The following is a 22,297-nucleotide window of genomic DNA, read 5'->3' on the forward strand; positions in this document are numbered from 1 at the left end:
CTAGAACTGGACAGTCCATTCAGACAATGGAGGTGGAGGTGGCACATAGGGGTTGGAGGGCTGGTGTCTCTGTGTCTATGTTTCTTGGACCTGGGAGCATGGTCCGTCCTCAAAATCCAAGCCTCCTGGTTTGAGGTAGTGTTTCAACAGGTTTCAGTGAAGGGGATTTTGATTAAATCTTCCCAGTGATGGAATGAATGATCTATTCTGCCATGTGTCCAACTCCTCCTGTAGTCTTTGGAGGATTTCCTGCTCTAAGTTATTGTAGTGGATCGTTGACATTTTAGACAACGAAGGTGGCATAGTAGTCAAAGATGGTTTGTGTGCTGAAAGGGCTCTGGCTTCAAGTGAAGTTGAAGCCTATACAGGATCCTGGGGCTCACAGGCCATTAATGGCCATGCCCTTAGATGGGAGCTTTGTCGGCTCCGAGGCCTTTGTTTGGTGCCGACGGGAGGCAGTGGAGTTCATAGAGGCTGTGATGACTTTAGCACAGGGCTCGGCACCTGTGCTCTTAGGCAGTGCTCTACGTCTGTCTATGGCCTCTATTCAGGCTTAGCATGTGTCTGTGTGCTGACCATACTCACGACCCTGCCGAATGTCTTTGTTCAAAGACCACTGGTTGTGGAAGTCAAAGGAACCTCCTCTTTTTCTCCCTGGTCTGAGCTACTGAAGACCGCTTTTGGACTGGGCCCTGGTTGGTCGGAATTCCCGAAGAGCCGGCATCCTTACTTTCATTGATGCTGAGACGGTCCTGTTTCTCAAAGAAGTCAGGCGCATCACTGGGGGGGGGGGGGGGGGGGGGGGGGGGGGAGACTTACTGTTGTACATTCTGGTGCACTCAACGTCTCACCCACCGGTATCTTCTTAGCCCTTAGGACGGCACAGGCTTAACACATGGCATCATCACAGTTGTGGGAGAGGCAGAGTTTACAGACCTCCTTGACAGTTGGACTATGGGTTCTTCGCGTGGCCCAGAGATAGTTCTGGAATGGCGTCCGTTCCATCATCTTGTGTGCATTCTTGGCAAAGAAGTTATAAAAGATGAAAGGGCACATAGCGTTTATCTTCGACAGGTGCTATTAAGGACAGCGTGGCTAACATCGTTTTTCATGGTTGCGGGTGTCAAGTTTAACGGTGTGGGCCTAAAGAAAGCATAGGAAGATACTAAGCCTCCTAGCCCCAGTACACGCCTGAATCCGATGGTGGAAAAAAACAATCTAACATGGAGTCATTGCCCATGCGCATTGTCAACTAGGGTGGACTCCCAGTCCATACAGTGACTCGAAAGCCATTCTTTTAAGAAAACCAACATGCAAATGTCTGAGGCCAACACTATATGGCAGGAGTATACAGAGCATGTGGATCTACAACAAATGATACCAACAATTATTTCTGTTCATTCTTTCTCAAGATGTTTCTGTGAACATTTCATATTACCTATCTGGACTTCGTTCCAAGTGGGACTTCCTGCAAATTTGCACCATTTCTTTAATAAATACATGTTGTATTTATCAGTCCTTCACTAAGCAGCAATACACATTTTATCCTGTATCTCTTTTCTGTCATTCTGTTCTTCAGCGATAAAGCTGTAACTTAGAATGTGTTTGCAGAGAGACACTGCTGGCAGCTCATCTTTCCCTTTGAATAAACGTACCCCACAAGTCTTTTTCTGAATACAGAATTCCAACTCATTGCTGGATATAAGTATGTCTACCTACCAGTCCAGTCCTTCTCGATGCTTAGCAGACCATCAGTGGGTATAAACACCCTTTTCAGTCTAGCCGGTTCCCCCATGTCCCTCTAGATGGAAACACCATTGTATTACAATTTTTACCATAAACGTAAACTCTACAGGGCTTCCAACATCAGTCACCGTCTTCATAGCCGACTCGCCCATCACAACCCCACTGAAATAGGTCTCCACATAAGAGGGCTTTCTACAGAGAAAAGGAAGAAAAGTTTTTCAGTAGCAAGTACTGTCAGCATTCCAGTATAAGGATTCACACTCCTAGCAACATACACTATTAACATAACAGTACTGAGATTCACACTCCTAGCAACAAGCACTATTAACATACATGATTTAACTTTGGCATCAAGCACTACTAACACAGCAGTCTGCACTATTAACACACCAGTCTTAAGATTCCTACACATAGCAGCATCAGTGTGCACTGATAATACACCACATGCAAAGTTCATCCTCTTAGCAGCAAGCACCATTAACAAACCAGATCCACTATTCACAGTCTTATCAGGAAGCACTAGTATCAACATTCACAGTCATTGCAGCAAGGACCATTACCACCATTATCAATAAGAACAATTCACACACCAGTATCAAGATTCAAAGCCTGTCAGCAAATTCTATTAACCAATTAGTATGAGTATTTACACACCTCTACACATGCACCAATAGCACACCAGCATCAACATCCACGCACCTAGCAGGCTTCACTAATGATGCACCTGAATTAAGACTCACACCCCTATCAGCAACCCACAAGTATCTATGTTTGTGGTGGCAGCAAGCATCGTTATCACTCACGTTTCAAGATTCATGCTCTTAGCAGCATTCACCAATGACATACCACAATCAAGGTTCACACTCTAGCAGCATGCCCCGGTAATGCATCAGTATCAAGATTCCCTGCTATCATCCTGCACCAATGAAGCACTGAACCAGGATTCACATTCGTATCAGTAAATCTCTTTATCCACAAGTATCCATATTCATACTTGTAGCAGCAAGCACAAATAACACATTAGTTTCAAGATTTACACTTGTGGCATGCACCAATATAGTGACTACCAATCCTAGCAGCATGAGTCCCTTTCTCACTGCTCCATCAGGATTCAAGCAAGCCGGGCCGAAGAAGGCTGAAATGCCAGAAACCGGTCCCCGGTAGCTTGTCTCCTTTCTGGTGAAGAATTGGCTTGGTAGTTTAGTCTGCCCTGTTCCCATGATGCACTGGGCCAGGGACAGACTGATTTGCATATAGCCAGGTTCTGAGCTGGGATGGGGCAGTGAGATAAATAACGGTGATGGATCAAGCCCTGATCTTTGGACTGGGTAAGAGTGGTCTGTTTAACTCAGACACTCTGTTCATCACCACCCCCTTTTCTAAATCGTTTTTGGCCACTATCGGTGTGGCAGGGTATACTCAGACATGAGTCCCTTTCTCACTGCTCCATCAGGATTCAAGCAAGCCGGGCCGAAGAAGGCTGAAATGCCAGAAACCGGTCCCCGGTAGCTTGTCTCCTTTCTGGTGAAGAATTGGCTTGGTAGTTTAGTCTGCCCTGTTCCCATGATGCACTGGGCCAGGGACAGACTGATTTGCATATAGCCAGGTTCTGAGCTGGGATGGGGCAGTGAGATAAATAACGGTGATGGATCAAGCCCTGATCTTTGGACTGGGTAAGAGTGGTCTGTTTAACTCAGACACTCTGTTCATCACCACCCCCTTTTCTAAATCGTTTTTGGCCACTATCGGTGTGGCAGGGTATACTCAGACATGAGTCCCTTTCTCACTGCTCCATCAGGATTCAAGCAAGCCGGGCCGAAGAAGGCTGAAATGCCAGAAACCGGTCCCCGGTAGCTTGTCTCCTTTCTGGTGAAGAATTGGCTTGGTAGTTTAGTCTGCCCTGTTCCCATGATGCACTGGGCCAGGGACAGACTGATTTGCATATAGCCAGGTTCTGAGCTGGGATGGGGCAGTGAGATAAATAACGGTGATGGATCAAGCCCTGATCTTTGGACTGGGTAAGAGTGGTCTGTTTAACTCAGACACTCTGTTCATCACCACCCCCTTTTCTAAATCGTTTTTGGCCACTATCGGTGTGGCAGGGTATACTCAGACATGAGTCCCTTTCTCACTGCTCCATCAGGATTCAAGCAAGCCGGGCCGAAGAAGGCTGAAATGCCAGAAACCGGTCCCCGGTAGCTTGTCTCCTTTCTGGTGAAGAATTGGCTTGGTAGTTTAGTCTGCCCTGTTCCCATGATGCACTGGGCCAGGGACAGACTGATTTGCATATAGCCAGGTTCTGAGCTGGGATGGGGCAGTGAGATAAATAACGGTGATGGATCAAGCCCTGATCTTTGGACTGGGTAAGAGTGGTCTGTTTAACTCAGACACTCTGTTCATCACCACCCCCTTTTCTAAATCGTTTTTGGCCACTATCGGTGTGGCAGGGTATACTCAGACATGAGTCCCTTTCTCACTGCTCCATCAGGATTCAAGCAAGCCGGGCCGAAGAAGGCTGAAATGCCAGAAACCGGTCCCCGGTAGCTTGTCTCCTTTCTGGTGAAGAATTGGCTTGGTAGTTTAGTCTGCCCTGTTCCCATGATGCACTGGGCCAGGGACAGACTGATTTGCATATAGCCAGGTTCTGAGCTGGGATGGGGCAGTGAGATAAATAACGGTGATGGATCAAGCCCTGATCTTTGGACTGGGTAAGAGTGGTCTGTTTAACTCAGACACTCTGTTCATCACCACCCCCTTTTCTAAATCAATCCTAGCAGCAAGCATGATTAACAAAAATCACACTCCTAGCACATGCACCGATAAAACACAAAAATCAAGATTCACACTCCTTTCTGCAAGTCCCAAAAACCAACATGAATCTATATTCATTGCAGTAAGCACCAATTAATCAGCAGTATTAAGATTCACACTTCTGGTATCAGGTACCAATAATGCACCAGTATCTAGAGTCACAGTCCCACCAGTAACCATCAATAATGCATCATTATCGAGATCCACATTTCTACCAGCAAGCACAGTTACCAACAATATCACATTTCACACTCCTACTAGAAGCACTATTAACAACCCAGCTTACTAGCCTCAGGATTGACACGCTTACCTGCAAGCTCTACTAACAATCCAGCAGACTGACATCTGCACAAAGAGCCAACAACATGTTGTGACCATTACGAACACCCTCCAACACTCAGGTAACAGGTGAAATAGCAATACGTAAAGACACTTACTTGAGAATAAAGTGATCCAAGTGACCAAATGCACAAAACCAGGATGCATACATCACACTCTATGCCACATATATGTACCTCGAACCTAACTATAAAGCAGCAGTGACTACAGTATACTGTGGTTGGTGTTTAGAATAACATACAGACTATAGGTTACAAACAGACAATACACAATGGGGTTCAGGTGGGAAGAGGGGGCATATTGCTTTGCCTTCTGCACTTTTTGGTCTTCAACCTAACAATGTTGCTTCAACAGGTTTCAGAGCCCACCCCTTCTACAGTAATGATTTTGATTTGACTTGCTAGATATGCTGCTGTTTTAGGTTCACTGCCTCAATGATGTCACATTAGTGAAATTGTCTCCAACCGGTCACCTTTGCATTCTGACAATAAATGTTACTGCAGCCACACATACCCAGTTCCAGACACATACACATTGGGCTTGTAGAAGAATGCAGAAATGTTCTCTTTATGCAAGGACATCTGATGGCACATACATCCCCAGTGTGTAATGCTAGAATGATCAGATATATATGCCACTGTACGCTTTAATAGTGCATGAATTATTTCCCCCATCACTGAAGCAGAAGATCTAATGGTGCAGAGCACTCATAGTTGGCAAATGCCACCAGCTCGAGTAGACTGTAGGGCGAGACCAGAAGAACTTACACAGAGAATGTCGTCTCGATTGTGTACTCCACCAGAAGCTTTGCTGACACCGGTGAGAGATCGCTCTGCTTACTTAATCTGTGAACAGAAGAGAGAACTGGGTGAGTGTGAGTGAGTGAGTGGGCTTCACCAAAGGCTAAGTAACCAATACTCTGGACTGTCCGATAACAATTCCCAGCTGGGCTCACATGCATCCTCCTCGAAACGCGGCCACTGTTTTCAGATTCCACGATTTCAGTGAATACAACAGGGGACACCTCAGGGCAAAACTACGCTCTCTTCTGTTTGGAGTACCGCACTGTCATTTGCATTTGGATCATGTGAAGCTCTGTGAAAATACACTGGCAGTGCACCCATGTGTTCCTTCATGTTACTTATAGTGGCATGTCAAATATGCCCTTGACGTGTGCTCCTCATAGTGCAGCATTTTGGAGGCTCTTGGCTATGCTGGCTGGAGTGCACTGCAGAGAAATCTTGGTGTGTTCTGATTACACTTGATGTGTGTTGGCTAGAGTTGCAGTATCAGTGAGGCTCTTGTTATCTCTTGGCGAGCGCACAGTGCCGGGTACCCTTTTGGTGTGTGTTTGGCTAGACAGCAGTGTCAGGGCTGCTCTTGCTGTCTCTTGGCTAGCGCACAGTGCCGGGCACCCTCTTGGTGTGTGTTGGCTAGAGTGTAGGGTCACTAGCACTCTTGGTGTGTGGCTGGCTAGAGTGCAGTTTCACGGCTGCTCTTGCTGTCTCTTGGCTAGCGCACAGTCCAGGGTAGCCTCTTGGATAGTGTTGGATGGAGTGCAGTGTCACTAGCACTCTTGGTGTGTGGCTGGCTAGAGTGCAGTTTCAGGGATGCTCTTGCTGTCTCTTGGCTAGCGCACAGTCCAGGGTAGCCTCTTGGATAGTGTTGGATGGAGTGCAGTGTCACTAGCACTCTTGGTGTGTGGCTGGCTAGAGTGCAGTTTCAGGGATGCTCTTGCTGTCTCTTGGCTAGCGCACAGTCCAGGGTAGCCTCTTGGATAGTGTTGGATGGAGTGCAGTGTCACTAGCACTCTTGGTGTGTGGCTGGCTAGAGTGCAGTTTCAGGGATGCTCTTGCTGTCTCTTGGCTAGCGCACAGTGCCGGGCACCCTCTTGGTGTGTGTTGGCTAGAGTGCAGTGTCACTAGCACTCTTGGTGTGTGGCTGGCTAGAGTGCAGTTTCTCGGATGCTCTTGCTGTCTCTTGGCTAGCGCACAGTGCCGGGCACCCTCTTGGTGTGTGTTGGCTAGAGTGTAGGGTCACTAGCACTCTTGGTGTGTGGCTGGCTAGAGTGCAGTTTCGCGGATGCTCTTGCTGTCTCTTGGCTAGCGCACAGTCCAGGGTAGCCTCTTGGATAGTGTTGGATGGAGTGCAGTGTCACTAGCACTCTTGGTGTGTGGCTGGCTAGAGTGCAGTTTCAGGGATGCTCTTGCTGTCTCTTGGCTAGCACACAGTGCAGGGCAGCCTCTTGGATAGTGTTGGGTGGAGTGCAGTGTCACTCGCACTCAAGGTGTGTGGTGGCAGGCATGCTCTTGATCTCTTCTCATTAGAGTTCAGTTTTTGTAGCTCTAGCTCACCGTGCATTGCTAGGAGTGCTTATAGGAAAAAAAAACTCCCCATAACTCACGTGGAGAGCTGCAGCTGCAAGTTAACCTCTCTTGTTTTCAGTGATATTCCAGATGCTTCGAAGGTGACGACCATCTCCAACTGTGAAGAAGGAAGATGAAAAGTGAGTGAAATACAGTTACAACCCTTCTGTGTCTTACACCTCAGTGACAGCAGAGACAAACCATCTTTGGCTCAGACCAATCCTCTGCCAGCAGCAGATATCTCATTTAGAGTTGAGAGATAAGAAAACAAACCTATTTCTAGAACAAGTGCTAAATCGATTGAAAATTCCACTAGTGCAATTTACTACAGCGACAGAAGGGCACCGATAATTCCCAGTGCATTCTACTCCAGATTTAAACACTTCCTTTAGAAATCAGACTTCTTTACATCACAACCAGCTCTAGATCACACCTCAAGTCTGAAGATTACACACTAAACCAGGCTTCTCCAATGAGTAGCTCGCAAGGAAGAAGCTCTCCTGCGCGCAGCAAAGCCTACTACATTAGAAGAATTTGTTTTGAATTAATATATGTATCCCAAAATTGAAAAGCGTGTATTTGAGACGAAAATGTGCATATTTTCAGAATTCTCTAGCTAATGCTTGGAGAAAAACATATTTAAAGTCTATATATGAAAATCATGAAATATTACCTTGGTACCAAGGGCATATCAGTTATGGATGCCATGTATTACCCATGTAGAGGATTTCCAAATTGAAAAAGCTTTTTAAATGATTGTTGGCAAACCTGAAGGGAACACCGACATCTTTGAGCAGCTGAATAAAACCAAATATTATTTTTTTGAAGTCGGCCAGTGATTAGAATAATGAAGCGATGTAATGACCTACGTCCTGCTAAACATTTTTTTCAGAACCTACAGTGGGGGCGACACAAAAGTTGTGGGGCGGGTGGTGTGTGTGTGGGGGGAGTGCAGGGGGGGGGGGTAAATTAAAAAAAGAAATAAAACGCACGTGCTGCTGCTTCTTCTGCCTCGTGCTTCTCTGCTTCCTGCTCTTAGCAGTCCCTGGGACAGCATCAGAGACTCCCTGTGCATTCCCCGTTCTGCTCTCAAGTAGCATGAGAGCAGCGCGGCGATTGGCCTGAGCGGGCTTGTTTAACTCTCGCTCAGGCACAGGGAGTCTGTGCTGTTTCTCCAACCTGGCTGTGGAATACAGCTGAGTTGGAGAAACCCAAGTGCGCATATGTGTTTGGCCGGCCTAAGACAGACAGTCAAACACACATGCACAACACTCCACCCCATCTGCCATGGCCTGGCCCGGCTCCTCCCTACACATGCTGGCTCAGTCACAAGCTGGAAAATAAAATGAAAATAAAATAGTTTTATTTTTCAGCTGCTGGTGCTGAGCCAGTGGGTCGATTCTCCTCCGCCCCTGCCTATCTATCTTTCTGACTAGATGGGAACTGGTAGCATCTGCACATTTCTTGTGGACGACTTAAATCTCAAATATTCACTTTGCGAAAAATAGCAATGGCCTTCTATCAGGTAGTTTTCTCGCTAATTATCTCACAGGAACACATTAACACCTTTCCAGTCATCTGCTCAGGTTAGTTTTTTAACAATTTGGTTATAACTTTCCCTTGTGTCAAAATTCAGTTGCAGGTTACAAAAATAAAAACACCCAATAACCTAAAGAGACTTTGATATTACACAAAGAGATGTGTATGTAAACTAGAGGATGTTTAAATATATGTGTATATCCATACTAATATAATAAAGAGAGAGCCCAAACCTTTGAGGCGGGTAATCTCAGGAACCACAGCACCAATCACAACACCCAATAGAGCGTTGGAAAGGGCAGTGGCAGCAGAAGGACATAGGCTATGCAGACGCCCACCATATAAAAGGTAAAAGAACCGTGCCAGCAAAGTAGTCCCTTGTGGGCGTGTTTGCGTTGTGCTGTGGGCGTGTGCTGGGGGCGTGACAAACGCTGGGGGCGTGTGGTACATTCCGCCCTTCATGCCATGTCTCATATTGTGTGCTAATCCCACCCTGCTCCCTTTAAATACCCCTGCACCCCATAATCATAACCCACCCTTACTCCTTAAAATACCCCGACACCCTTACACACTAACCCATCTTAACCCTATAAATATACCCTGTACCCCAAAACCTAAACCTATCCCTAAACCCTAAAAATACCCCTGTACCCCAAAACCCAAACCTAGCCCTGAAATCTATAAATATCCCTGTACCTCAAAACCCAAACCTACCCCTGAACCCTAAAAATACCCCTGTACACCAAAACCCAAACCTAGCCCTGAACCCTAAAAATACCCCTGTACCCCCAAACCTACCCCTGAACCCTAAAATACCCCTGTACCCCAAAACCCAAACCTAGCCCTGAACCCTAAAAATACCCCTGTACCCCAAAACTCAAACCTAGCCCTGAACCCTTAAAATACCCCTGTACCCCCAAACCTACCCCTGAACCCTAAAAATACCCCTATACCCAAAACCCAAACCTAGCCCTGAACCCTAAAAATACCGTTTTACCCAAAAACCCATACCTATCCCTAAAACTACCCCTGTACCCCATAAATCAAAACTATATCTGAACCCTTAAAATACCCAAACACCCCAAAACATATACCTTAGACCCCCAAAACATATACCCCTATACCCATACTTACCTTATCCAAACATTAAAAAGAAACATGCTTTTACCATTCATGCATTTAAGTACATTGGTGGTACGGAGGCACACATCTCCAGCAACATACTCATATTTGTTCACCACCCATTTGAAAAATGCACAGGTCTCTCATTGATGGCCAGCACCAACATACACTTTTAGACACACCTCCGCCACAAGTTCTAGAATTGCGAACTTTAGAGCTGGGGAGCTACGTTCGAATATCGGCATCAGCTCAACATCCTGTGATTCCAGGCAAATCGCTTTGTCTCCCCGTGCCTACCACAAATGAATGTGTTCTTCTGTAATGTAAATTGTGCTCATGCCATGTTGTCGAGTTCGCGCTATTTAATAATGTTGCAAGGAAAAATAAAGTAGGGAAACTCGAGTTCACACACTACTGAACGCGCACTCTTAAGTGCATTAGCAGTGCACTGTGAATCAGGCCTGTCACAGATAAGAAATGCTATCAAAACGAAATCCTACAAAACAATATACTACTGGCCGGCAGCAATTCATACCCGGACAACGTCGGGACGGGCTACTAGTTCTATATAAAGTGCACTAGTACTAAATTGGTAAAGTGGTGCAAAGGAAAAATTTGAAATAAATAAAAAGCTCTGTTTAAACCCTAGAAGGAAATGGTGTCCATAACAATTTTTTTCGAAACTTTATGCCCCTGGTTGCATGTTGTCGATCCCACTGCCCCTATTGTGGGAGAAAATGCTATCAAAAAGCAAGAAATTCACTCAATCAGAGCTCTGACGCTGCATTTTAGATAAAATGGATTTTTTTAACCTGTGCTAAAACTTTTTTTTTAAATATCTATCAAGATATCAGGCTTTGTTGATTACAGAGATGGTTCACCTGGACGAGTGGTTTTATGCCTGGAGAACACATGTATAATTTAATCCACTTGACATTACTATTACTGTCCAGAGTGGATGCTGAAAAGGCTTTGGACTGTGTGACACAGGCTTTTTTGTAGGAAGTCCTATTACATAAGCCCTTTGGAATAATAATAGTTATAATTATGTAGGCCTCATACAAGTACATTTATACAAGATGATAAATGTTGAAATTTAAGATTTTTATACAGGTGACCGAGCAGCAACGCTGTGATGCCCCACTTTCGAGAGCTGTTTAATAAATTGTTTAGTTTAGGCATTGTTTGCACCCTAACATATTTTCAATTTCAAAATTGTTCCATTATGTTAGACTTGAAGGCGGATGATTCTACTGTTTACACATCTGATCAAAGGGAGCCTTATTTTGCTATTTTTTTTTTTTTTTACTTTTTATTGCTTTTTTCACACCAACCAAAAACCGGTACATACAAAATAGAGTCACTGTGAGAAATACTCCAGTAGTGTATTTAACATAGTGCCATTTACCCCATGGTGGAAAGGGAGTCCAGGCAGAATAGTACTCATTATACATTTCCGGGGAGTAATGAGAGACCAAATTATACATAAAGTATGAACAGACAGCAACAGGGAACGGGGAATAAAGAGACCTAGAACATCACCCCTAAGGGGGGAAAGCCAGCACCTCTGCCGTCAACGGAGCCATCAGCGCCCGTCTGTCTCTACGGAGTTCCACCGTTCGGGAGATGCAGAGGTCCCCTCTGTACCTATTCCGTTTCCCCCACTTCCGGTCCCACTTTTTGGGGCAACTTCGACCTTTGAATACTGACTTTTCCGCCACCATGGCAGTATCCATTTCCTTTGCCCAGTCAACCAGGCGCAGGACCGTAGCCACCCCCCAGTGCCGTGTCATATTTCGCTTCGTTATAATGAAGCCCGTAGAGGCCCATGTCTGTTCCGCCTGCGTGAGATCGGACGCCCCCCAAATGTTAATTATGCATAGTTGGGGAGACAACTCAAGGGATTTACCTCCCAGCCGCTCAAGTTGACCGGCGATCCTCGCCCAGTATATGAGAATATGTGGGCAGTCCCATAAAATGTGAAAAAAGTGCCCTCTTGATTGCAATGTCGGAGACAGAATGGATCGGGGCGTCTACCTAGCCGGAACAGGAGTTTGGCATCAAAATATGCTCGGTGAAGGATCTTGAGCTGGAGCAGTCGCATGCGCATAAGGATGGCTATATCTCGGGGTGAAGCTAGAGCGTTCCACCACATACTGTCCTCCATTTCTCCCAAATCTCTCTCCCACCCCTCTTTAGGTTTCAACATCGGGTCCGGCGCTAATTGACCAGCTTCTTGTAGGTGAGCGAGATGGCCTTACGGTCCATGGGATCCAACAGGCGGTCCTCCAGAGGGGACGAGTCGGGGAGAGGACTGTCTCTAGGTAGGGCTGAGGACACCACGTGAGTAATCTGTAAATACCTGAACGTCTCTGACGGAGTCAGTTGATACTTAGCCTGGAGCTCCTGGAACAATGCTAGCCTCCCCTCAACCCAGATATCTCTGACTGTGGAGATTCCAATCAAATCCCAGTTGTCGAACCCTGGACAAGTGCAGAGATGACCTAAAACATCGGGCTCCCACAGGGGGGGTCGCCTTCGTCAAGCGCCCGCGTTATCCTAATTTTCTGTTGACATCATGCCAAATCTCGACCGTGCGCGCCGTGGGGCCTGTTAAATTATGCTTGCGGGGGTTGGTGTAAAGTGCCCTGTTGTAACCGCCCCGCCCCAGGAGCCAGAGATCCGTGTGGAAATTCGGCTCGTCGTGAGGCTCAAACACCCAGCGATTGACTACCACCAGCTGGGAGGCCTGGTAATATAGTCTGAGATCCGGTAAAGCGATGCCGCCATCATACTATAAAAACAAAAAGAATATGCCAGTACTGAAAACACGAATCCTTTAGTAACTGTAAGAGTAAGTTTGTTGTTTATGGCATTATATGCCCTTGTCGCCTACTGTACATAGGCAAAACCAATCAAGAGATCCGTCAACGAATCTCGCAACATAAATCGAGAATCAAAAGGAAGGTCGAAAACGCCCCTTTGGTGCTCCACTGGACGCGGATGCAACATGCTGTAAGTGACCTCAAATGGACTGTAATTTCCAAAGTGGATAAAAATCCACGTGGTGGCGATCAGAATCTTGCATTGTCGAAACGGGAAGCTTTATTAATAGTCAAATTTGACACTGCGGTGTCTGGGCTGAATGAACTAAGTGAAATTTTTAAATTATAAGCATGTTTGCTTCACTTCCATTCGCCCCTTCTATGCCTGCAAATTCCGTGGTTCTAGTAGACCACTGTAAGTCTTCACGGATCCATCAATCCGGTCCTGGTTTTCCTTTTCCAAACTGACTACCGGGAAACTCAGTGGGCGTGTACTAATTATCGACCTGTATATATGGGCGGTCGCATGGCAGTCCAGCTAGCTAAGGCGCTTCCGCCAGAGTGCAGCCCCCTCGCTACGCCGTCGCCCGAGGTCCTTGATTAGAGCTTCAAATGTGAGTATCACTAAAACGCTTGCCCCGCAGTGCTAGCCAGTTACACTCTACCGCCGTATAACTAACCCCTACAGTTTTGTTTTTATCGCAGTAATTATCTCCAATATGCCCTCAGCGTGCAGCGCCGCGTTGACGGTAATACATTTACAATCACTTCTAAATTTAGTTCTTATCCGTTGCAATGGTTCCCTGACATTCGTCATGTTACACTCTTGCAGGGCCTCTGATTTGTTTGTAATCAGCAAGTCGCGTTCAGCGGACCACGCCCTTCGCAATTAAACTACAGTAAGCCGCGTTGCGTCCACCGAACGTTGTGTAATTAGTGGCGGGCAACATCCCAAATGTTCTGACGAGCGCTTTGTTGGTTCCTTCGTAGGTTCGCCAAACTACGTAAGCTAAAGTGTCGGTTACAGTAATTGCTACACTGTATCTCCAGTCTCTCTGGTAAGATATTCCAGAAGTTACACCTCGATATGTTAGTATATTGAGGCTGTCGCATTTAACTGAAGCTCTTGCTCCTTTACATTTTTATAGACCTCGTGCCTTGTTTTACTCTCACTTCGACGGCGGCTGTACCTTAAGACAAAGGCTCAAGAATAGTAGGTAAGGATTGCTGCTGCCATCCTATAACTTTTCGCGCCTTATTAGTAAGAAGTCTGCCCTGATTCTATACGTGTCCACTGTCTTACAGGTACTACCACAGTTCTTTTAAGTGACCCCGCCTTTAGTATAGCATTCCTACTTACTACCAAGGCAGGTAAGATCAAAAGTTTTTCAATTCTTTCATCCTTCAGCCACCCTGATTTAGTCCTGTAGGTAACCAAAGTCTGCCTCGATCATTTTTAGGTACAATTTCCCCCCAGCCATGATGCTGTGAAATTTAATACCTGGATGTAATTTCACCATTTTGGTAAGCTGTGGAGGAGGGGGTGTTACCTGAGTGAGGAATCTGATGTTGATTCACTGAATGCACACTTGATACAACTTTTTTTCCTAAAATCTTTCTTTTTCTTTTTTAGATATAAATAAAGGCCCTGATGAGAATCCTCATAGACCAGCAGGATTCGAAACGCGTAGGCCCATTACCACTCTCGAGTCTGCATGGGTGATAAGCTCATTTGAATCGCCTTGTTGCTTATCACTAATTTTTGTACATTACTTTGTTCACTTTCTTTTCCCTAACAAAAAAAACTGTGAATATTTGAATTTGTTTAAGGAATGTACTCTTCGTATAAATAATTTTTTAGTAATACCCTTCAAAATACTTTGCAGACCGTGGTTTTTTTCCAGCATTTTTGTGCTTGTTTGCCCACTGTAAATATTGTTCACTGTAATATATTACACACGTCCTATTTTCCCCATTGTTCCTGAATGGTTGAATGCTGTATGCTTGTGACATGTTTGATATGATGAAAGATTTCCTTTTTCCGTATTTTTGTACCTGGCATGTAATATTGTTTACCCTTTTGAACAAAATTTTCTAAAACATAGCTGCTTTTTGACAAAATTGAACAAAATAATAAAAGCTACTAATCAGCTCCCAGTCTTGAATCATTGTTTCAGGTTCTGTGTTCTAACATTTGTTAATTAATCTTTTGGATCAGTACTGGCATATTCTTTTTGTTTTTCTAGATATTGGCTCAGCCATACTGATTAGAGCCACCCTTTGTAGTTTTTTGGCCATCATACTATGCCATGGTAAGCTTGTTCATTGCGATGCGCGGCGTACAGCCCTCCCAAGTCAGACCCCGTAATATTCCATCGATCTTGGAAAAATAAGAGCCCGGGGTCTGGATACGGGTATGCTTTAATGCATAGAGAACGCGCGGGAGTGCTCACATTTTGAAAAGGGACGCTCTTCCGAGAAGAGTGAGAGGGTGGAGAGTGCCAATGCACGAAGTCTGATTTGAAATGCTGGAGATGTCAGAGTAAGTTGTGTTTGAAAAAGAGTTCGGGATCAGGAGTAACGAAAATGCCCACGTACCGAAAGCCCCGAAGTGCCACCGGGATATTAAAGCCCCGAGGACTCGCCGGGAAAAGCAACGGCGACAAGGGGCAGCCTTGTCTCGTGCCCGATGAAGTGAAAAATTGGCGGAGTGATGATTATTTACAACGACATGGGCCGTAGAGTGAGTATACAATAGTCTAATTCAATGAATGAATTTGGGTCCGAGCCCCAGACGGGCCAAAACGGTTTATGAGTATCGGCTTGGTTTATTAATCGGCACGTTTCAATCAATAAAAGTGCTGATTAATAAACCAAGCCTATACTCATAAACGGATCTAACCCAATATGTCTATCCACCAGAATCTTGCCCTATGAAATATCGTTTGAAGACAGTCAACATAACAACAAACAAACCATACTGCTTCAAGTTCAGCCTAAGGTGATTAACTAACGTATTACTTTCTATGAATTTAAATTTTGCCGTATTGCTCGATGTTGATTGATCGCCAGTTAGTGTTGAATCTTTAGCTCAATATTAACTTGGACAATGACTGCCTTTGATTCTTTTTGAGAGAAGCGTTACTTTAACTCCTTTAGATTAATGGTTTACTTTTTCTGATACTATCATTATAGGACCAACTGGATACTTTCTTCACCAGTTGCATACACGATTGACAAACTGCTACACATTGTAAAGGTATCCAAATGTTATATAATCGTGATTGTTTTGAGTAAAGTATCTTTTGCTTTATAGGAACAGAGACTATGATAATTGATTTGACATTTATCTATAGCTCCAAAAGGGAATAACTTTTGAAATAAGTCACTGTATATAATGATCTTGTATTGCACATTAAGTCCTCTTGTTTTCATAATGCTAATTTTTAAGAGATGCCGAAATTCTGTGTTACCCAGTTGTTTTCAAAAACAATCTTTCTTAAGATGGTATAGTTCAGGTGATATGATTTTGAATAAATGTAAATGCTGTACAGTTGTTTATGATGAGATATTAGCTAGGATAAACAATAATTGATATTCTATGCTATTTCTAGGGGTCTTCTTGTAGATCTTCGCTATTGTACTGAAGATGGTCTTGACAATCAATTTATAGAGACCGAAACGTCGACCTACGCTTTTTCTTTAGAAATCTACTGTATAGACTACAACAAAGAAGAAAAGCGCACATAATTGCTACAATGAAATTGTTTTATTTCTATAATATGTACTTCTTGTAACATTGTTGATATACTTTCCAGTACCCTATTTTGATTAACAATCTATATAAAATATACTTTTTCTAAATACACCCGTTTCTTTTGCCTTTCATAATTTGATCACATACTGTGACCGTCTTAAATTTGAACACATAATCACGCTTGTTTAGTTCATCAATAGATTTCCTATTGTAAACAAAATACCTTGCAGGCACCTCCACCCAATACACAAAGAGCCTGTCTGCGGAGGTGCCAGCACCTCCCTGGGCAGGAAACCTATTGTCCAGGCCTCCCCTGCCGGAGTTTCGTCCAGCAGCAGGAGGGCAGACTCGTGTCTGTGGCAGCAGCATCCATTTTGTGATGCTGAGGCTCTGTTTAACTTTAATCAGGTAAACCAGTAACTACATGTCTTGTCCCTCTAGAAGGATGGAATGCTAACCCCACCAGCAGAACTGGTGAGGGGTAGTATTCCAAAGTGTTTGACACCTTGCACAACATGTTTTGATAAAGCCAGACCAAAGTTAGCATTAACCGCGAGGATTTTAATGCACTTAAGAGTATATGGTATGGCTATATCATAGAAAAGTTATAAGGAGATGGTTCCGAAAGCTGCAGAGGGGCTCAGCTCTGCTAGGGCACCCTCTCACATAAAACCAAGCACTCTGCCTCCAGGATTGTTAAGGCCTGCCATAGGAGTGACTTATAGGTGTATATGTGTCTATATGTTTATATAGATATAAGTATACTATATCTAAGTAAGGGGTGATTACACCACCTTCCCAGGCTGTGTGAACAGACCTGTGGTGTCAGTTTGGAAGGCAAAGAAGGTGGCACAATACATGCTGCAGCCCCTAGTAGTCCTAGGGTGCACTATGCCCTGGGTACCAGGGTGACCCAGTAACCAATCTGGTATGTACCTAAAGTACACAGTATCATTTTAGAGAGAGAACAGCTGGGCTGTGGACCTGATCAGCAGGACCACAGCCAAACTAAAGTCGAAAAAATGAAATGAGTTACTTACCTGTAACTACAGTTATCCAGTATTGGTGTCTTTCATAGATTCACATGCCTGAATCATTCCCAGTCGTCGAGACGGGAGCCTCCGGTACATAGAAAAGTAATGTCCTATAGACATACATAGAGAAAAATAGGCCTAAGGTCCTCCCCTCAGTAGCCTATCCTTGTCCTTTTGTAAAAAGGACCAAACTCTTAGAGCCAGCCAATCAGCTAACACCTCCCTCTAGAACCTTCCTGTCAGGAGCCTCAGTTCTTCAGATTTTCGTACGCACCAAGCTAAGTAGGCGTAGCACTGATAGAGAGATAGGTGAGTCCTTCCAGGGGAGGCGGGAGGGTTGCATGTGAATCTATGAAAGACACCAATACTGGATAACTGTAGTTACAGGTAAGTAACTCATTTCTTATCCAGTATTATGGGTGTCTTTCATAGATTCACATGCCTGAATCAGAGTAGCAAGCAATGCAGAGTGCACATTTCTGATGGAACAGCATATAGAAGTCCTTAGATAAGACATCCTGCGAGCATGAACCATCACTAGAGCATGAACCATCACTAGGTATCCACAATAAATAAGACTAAAGAAATGTGCATACCAGGGTAGGATGGAGGGACGGAGGAAGGCTCACCTTACCGAAATAGATGGCGTTACACCTTACAGAAATAGATGGCGTTACACTGTTTGTCCCACTGCTGCATCATTCATCAGCTCCGTATCCAGGCAGTATTGCCTAGTAAAGGTATGCGGCGACTTCCATGTTGTCGCCCAGTAAATGTCAATGAGAACCATAGAACTGGACATAGCTCTCATGGTGAGCGCTCTCACTTTGGAATGCAATGGCTGTCCAACTTGGTCATGACAGAAAGCAATGGCTGCAGAAATCCATCGGGAGATGCTCTGCTTGGCAAGCGGTAGACCCTTCCTAGGTCTGCTGTAAGTTCCTAATAGCTGGTTAGATTTCCTGAATGTTTTCGTTTTGTCACTGTAAAACTGTAAACATCGCTTGAGATCCAAGGAAAAAAACAGCGATCTCTCAGCTGCCGTGCAGTGGTTCGGAAAAAAGGAACGCATAACCACAGGTTCATTTAGGTGGAAGTTCGACGGAACTTTTGAGATAAACCTAGGAGTGGATCTCAGAGTTACTCAGTCTCTATTAAACTGCAGAAAAGGATCCTGGATACAAAACCGCCTGTAGCTCACTGACCCTCCTTGCGGATTTGAGCGCCAGGAGGGGTGTGGATTTTCCACGAGATATACTTTGGGTCAGCTCTGTGTACTGGTTCAAACGGATGTTTAATGAGCTGGTTAAGAACCACATTGAGATGCCAGGAGGTGGCAACATCCTTATTGGCGGGAAAGATCTATATAATCGTTTTAGAACTTGCTTAATCAACCCGCTTGACCAGAGCGATGGACTCGTTGAAATTATTTCCTAACGAGATATTGCTGCTAAGTGTACTTTACTGGAGGAGTGGGCTAGGTCCGACTGTGCCGGATGTAATAGATAAGGCAATATTTGCTCCGGTGACGTGGAGAAAGGCCAATTTCCGTGATCTGCACCCTAAACACAAAAGCTCTTCCATTTCAGGGAATATGTGTAGGTGCTATCCGCTCCTGCTCTGGCAAGAATGTCTACAGTCTTGTGGAATATTCAGATGGTGGAACTCTGAACCCAGGGGCCAGGCGACTAACCTGAGAGACTTCAGATCCGGACGTTGAACTTGATTATAGTTCATTGTAAGCAGAGATAGGTACTGCCGCAGGTGGGCCGGCGGCTCCAGGGATAGACGATGGAGCTCTGTGAACTAATGTTGCCTCGGCCAAATTGGGGCTATTAAAATCAGAATACAAGGCTTCACTAAAATTTACTTGAAGACCATGGGAAGCATCGGGAATGGCGGAAAGGCCTACGCAAAGACGTTGCGCCATGCGATTGGAGATGCATTCCCTAGAGACCCTGACTGGGGTTGCCAATTTGCGAAGTGTGGGCATTTGGCGTTCATTCTCGTCGCAAATAGATCAATTTGCGGCGTGCTTTATCTGGAGAAGATGTGGCCAATGATTTGTTGGACAAGCTCCCACTCGTGTGACGATGTTTTCTGGCTGCACAACACATTGGTGAGCCCATTGTCCGTCCTATTTTTGGCAGGCAAGCTTGAAGGGCCAGGAAGACCGCCTATAGTTCAAGCAGATTGATATGTAGTTTCTTCTCCATAGGAGACCACCATCCACATATCTGTAGCTCTTGCAGAAAAAACTCCAGAGTCTTCCAAAGAGACGCCTTTTGTGACGACATGAGGAACAGCCGGAAGTAGGAATGGCGAGCCTTGAGACAGGTTTTGAGATGATATCCCCCATTGTAGGACTCCGGCCATGTGAGAATTCATTTTTTATGTGGTCGTCAGATGACCCTGTGCAGTGGACCCACTGCTTCTAGAGCGCCTCCTGTAGAGGTCTCATTCGTAGTTGACAGTGAGGAATCAGGAGGATACACGATCACTCTCTGGATGGGAAAACCTTTGCTGACCGTGTGTCCAGGGTTGCACCTAGGAAACTTATGTAGTGAAAAGGTTTTAGGACCGATTTTTCTTGATTGAGGGTAAGATCCAAGCAATCGAAAGCTGAAAACAGGCGTTGGAAGACCTGGACACGTCTTCTAAGGATGAAGCCTTGACCAGCCAGTCATTCAGATATTGAAAGACTTGGTGTCTGAGATATGCCGCCACCGGGGAACGGTATTTCTTGAATGTTTGCGGCGCAGACTGGAGCCCAAAAGGCCGAACGCGAAACTGCAAGTGTCTGCCCACTACTGCAAATCGTAAGTACTGTTAGCTATTCCTGTGAATTGGGATATGGAAGTAAGCGTCCTGTTTGCAAGACCTCCTGGATTATCATGCGAAACGACTGCTTCTGTAGGAATTTGTTGATGGCTCTGAAGTCCAAGATTGGTCTCCACCGCTTATCTTTTTTCTGGATTGAAATATATATTTTTTACAAATTAAAAAAATAAAAATAAATAAATAAATAAAAAGAAGCGGGAATAAAACCCTTTTCCCTTATGAGGAGGTACTCTCCCTATAGCTGCTTTCTACAGCATAATCCAGATCTCTCGAAGAAGCAGCCGTATATTTTGATATCTCCGCTGTCCTTTCCTTGAAAGGACAACTTCTCAAAAGAGGAGTGCTTGTTTTGCTATTGTTGGCGCTGAGGGCATTGCAGTCCATTATGGCCTGAAGAGCAGGAAGACTCGAATTGATAATTTCCTCTGTAGGAAGACCGTCTTCTTCCTCCATTTCTACTAAAGGACTGGTTCTTATACTGACGCGTGACCAAAGCTCTCGCATTGTCTGCTTCGTTAACTTTATGTGCCAAATAGTAACTGGCTATCATATGGCCTGTCCAAAAAACGTTGTTCGCACCTCAGGACGGAAAGGGCCCTTCTTGGATCCGCAAGACTGCTGCTCCAGCCAACTGGTGGAACCCTGTCATAGCGATATTCCTCGCGCAGTCTATGGTTTGACGCCGATGCTTCACCATCTAGCAGACTCCACTTTACTTTCTCCTCGGATGAATGTGGCAATTCCGATTGGTATGGGGCATGTGTGCTCACAATTGTTCATGATAGCGTCCCAAGGGCGCTAGAGCGTTCGCTGGGGAAAGCCTGTCCCCAATGTTGTCCACTCTTATTCCCTCCTTATCAGGAGGAGGCGACAACGGGGCCGAAGGATTCCCGGAGCTCTTCTGGGCCGCCTGTGTCACTACGGAGTCCGGCTTAGGATGTTCCTGTGAAACACGCCGGTGCTGTATCTGGCGCCTTATACTTCTTATCCAACTGAGGGATCACCAGTGATACAGAGGAGGGGTACATCATGACCCTTTCCTGTCTTATCCAACTGAGGGATCACCAGTGATACAGAGGAGGGATACATCATGACCCTTACCCTTCCTGACTATAGGTAATTGATAATCAGTATTGACCTTACTGCCTTCTTGAAGGGTTCTTTGAAGACGAACAAGAAACAGGCCTCTTCCTGAGAGGTTATTAGATCTTAAAACATTGAGCAGCCCTCTCTACCACCTTAGAAGAGATTCCAGAATTGGCGGATTTCTTCCTTCGTCCACGAGCCCTTCGACGAGATCGCCGCCATAGACTATGCCGTCGTAGACGAGCAGTCATAGATGAGGCCGTCGTAGACGACTCCATAGACGATCCGTCGTAGACAAGGCCTTCGACACCGTCGGAGACTAGCCGTTGTAGATGAGGCCGTCGTAGATGAGGCCATCATAGACGAGGCCATCGTAGACGAGGCCATCGTAGACGAGTCCATCGTAGACGAGGCCATCGTAGACGAGGCCATCGTAGACGAGGCCATCGTAGACGAGGCCATCGTAGACGAGGCCATCGTAGATGAGGCCATCGCAGAAGAGTCAATCGTAGACGAGGCCATCGTAGACTAGGCCATCGTAGACTAGGCCCTCGTAGACTAGGCCCTCGTAGACTAGGCCATCGTAGACTAGGCCATCGTAGACTAGGCCATCGTAGACTAGGCCATCGTAGACTAGGCCCTTGTCGACGCTGTAGACAGGCCGCCGTAGACAGGCCGTCATAGACGAGGTCGTCGGGGACTATGCCATCGTAGACGAGCCATCGAAGATGAGCCTTCGTAGACGAGGCCATCGTAGACGAGGCCATCGTAGACGAGGCCATCATCGATACCGTAGACAGGCTGTCATAGACGAGCAGTCGACTCCATAGA

General features: G+C 45.4%; 1 protein-coding gene across 1 annotated transcript in view; it reads right to left on the reverse strand.

The window, feature by feature from the left end:
* The window catches only part of ITGA3 (integrin subunit alpha 3), a 366,625-nt gene that overhangs the window by 37,009 nt on the left and 307,319 nt on the right, over positions 1 to 22,297 (reverse strand). The window contains exons 17-19 of the mRNA XM_086923967.1: positions 7,301 to 7,380; positions 5,664 to 5,741; positions 1,836 to 1,938 (exon numbers count right to left, since the gene is read on the reverse strand). Coding sequence (XP_086780093.1) covers positions 1,836 to 1,938; positions 5,664 to 5,741; positions 7,301 to 7,380 — 261 coding nt within the window. The remainder of the gene's footprint in view (positions 1 to 1,835; positions 1,939 to 5,663; positions 5,742 to 7,300; positions 7,381 to 22,297) is intronic.

The sequence above is a fragment of the Lissotriton vulgaris genome, chromosome 5 (genome assembly GCF_964263255.1).
Source record: "Lissotriton vulgaris chromosome 5, aLisVul1.2, whole genome shotgun sequence".
NCBI classification, from domain to species: Eukaryota; Metazoa; Chordata; class Amphibia; order Caudata; family Salamandridae; genus Lissotriton; species Lissotriton vulgaris.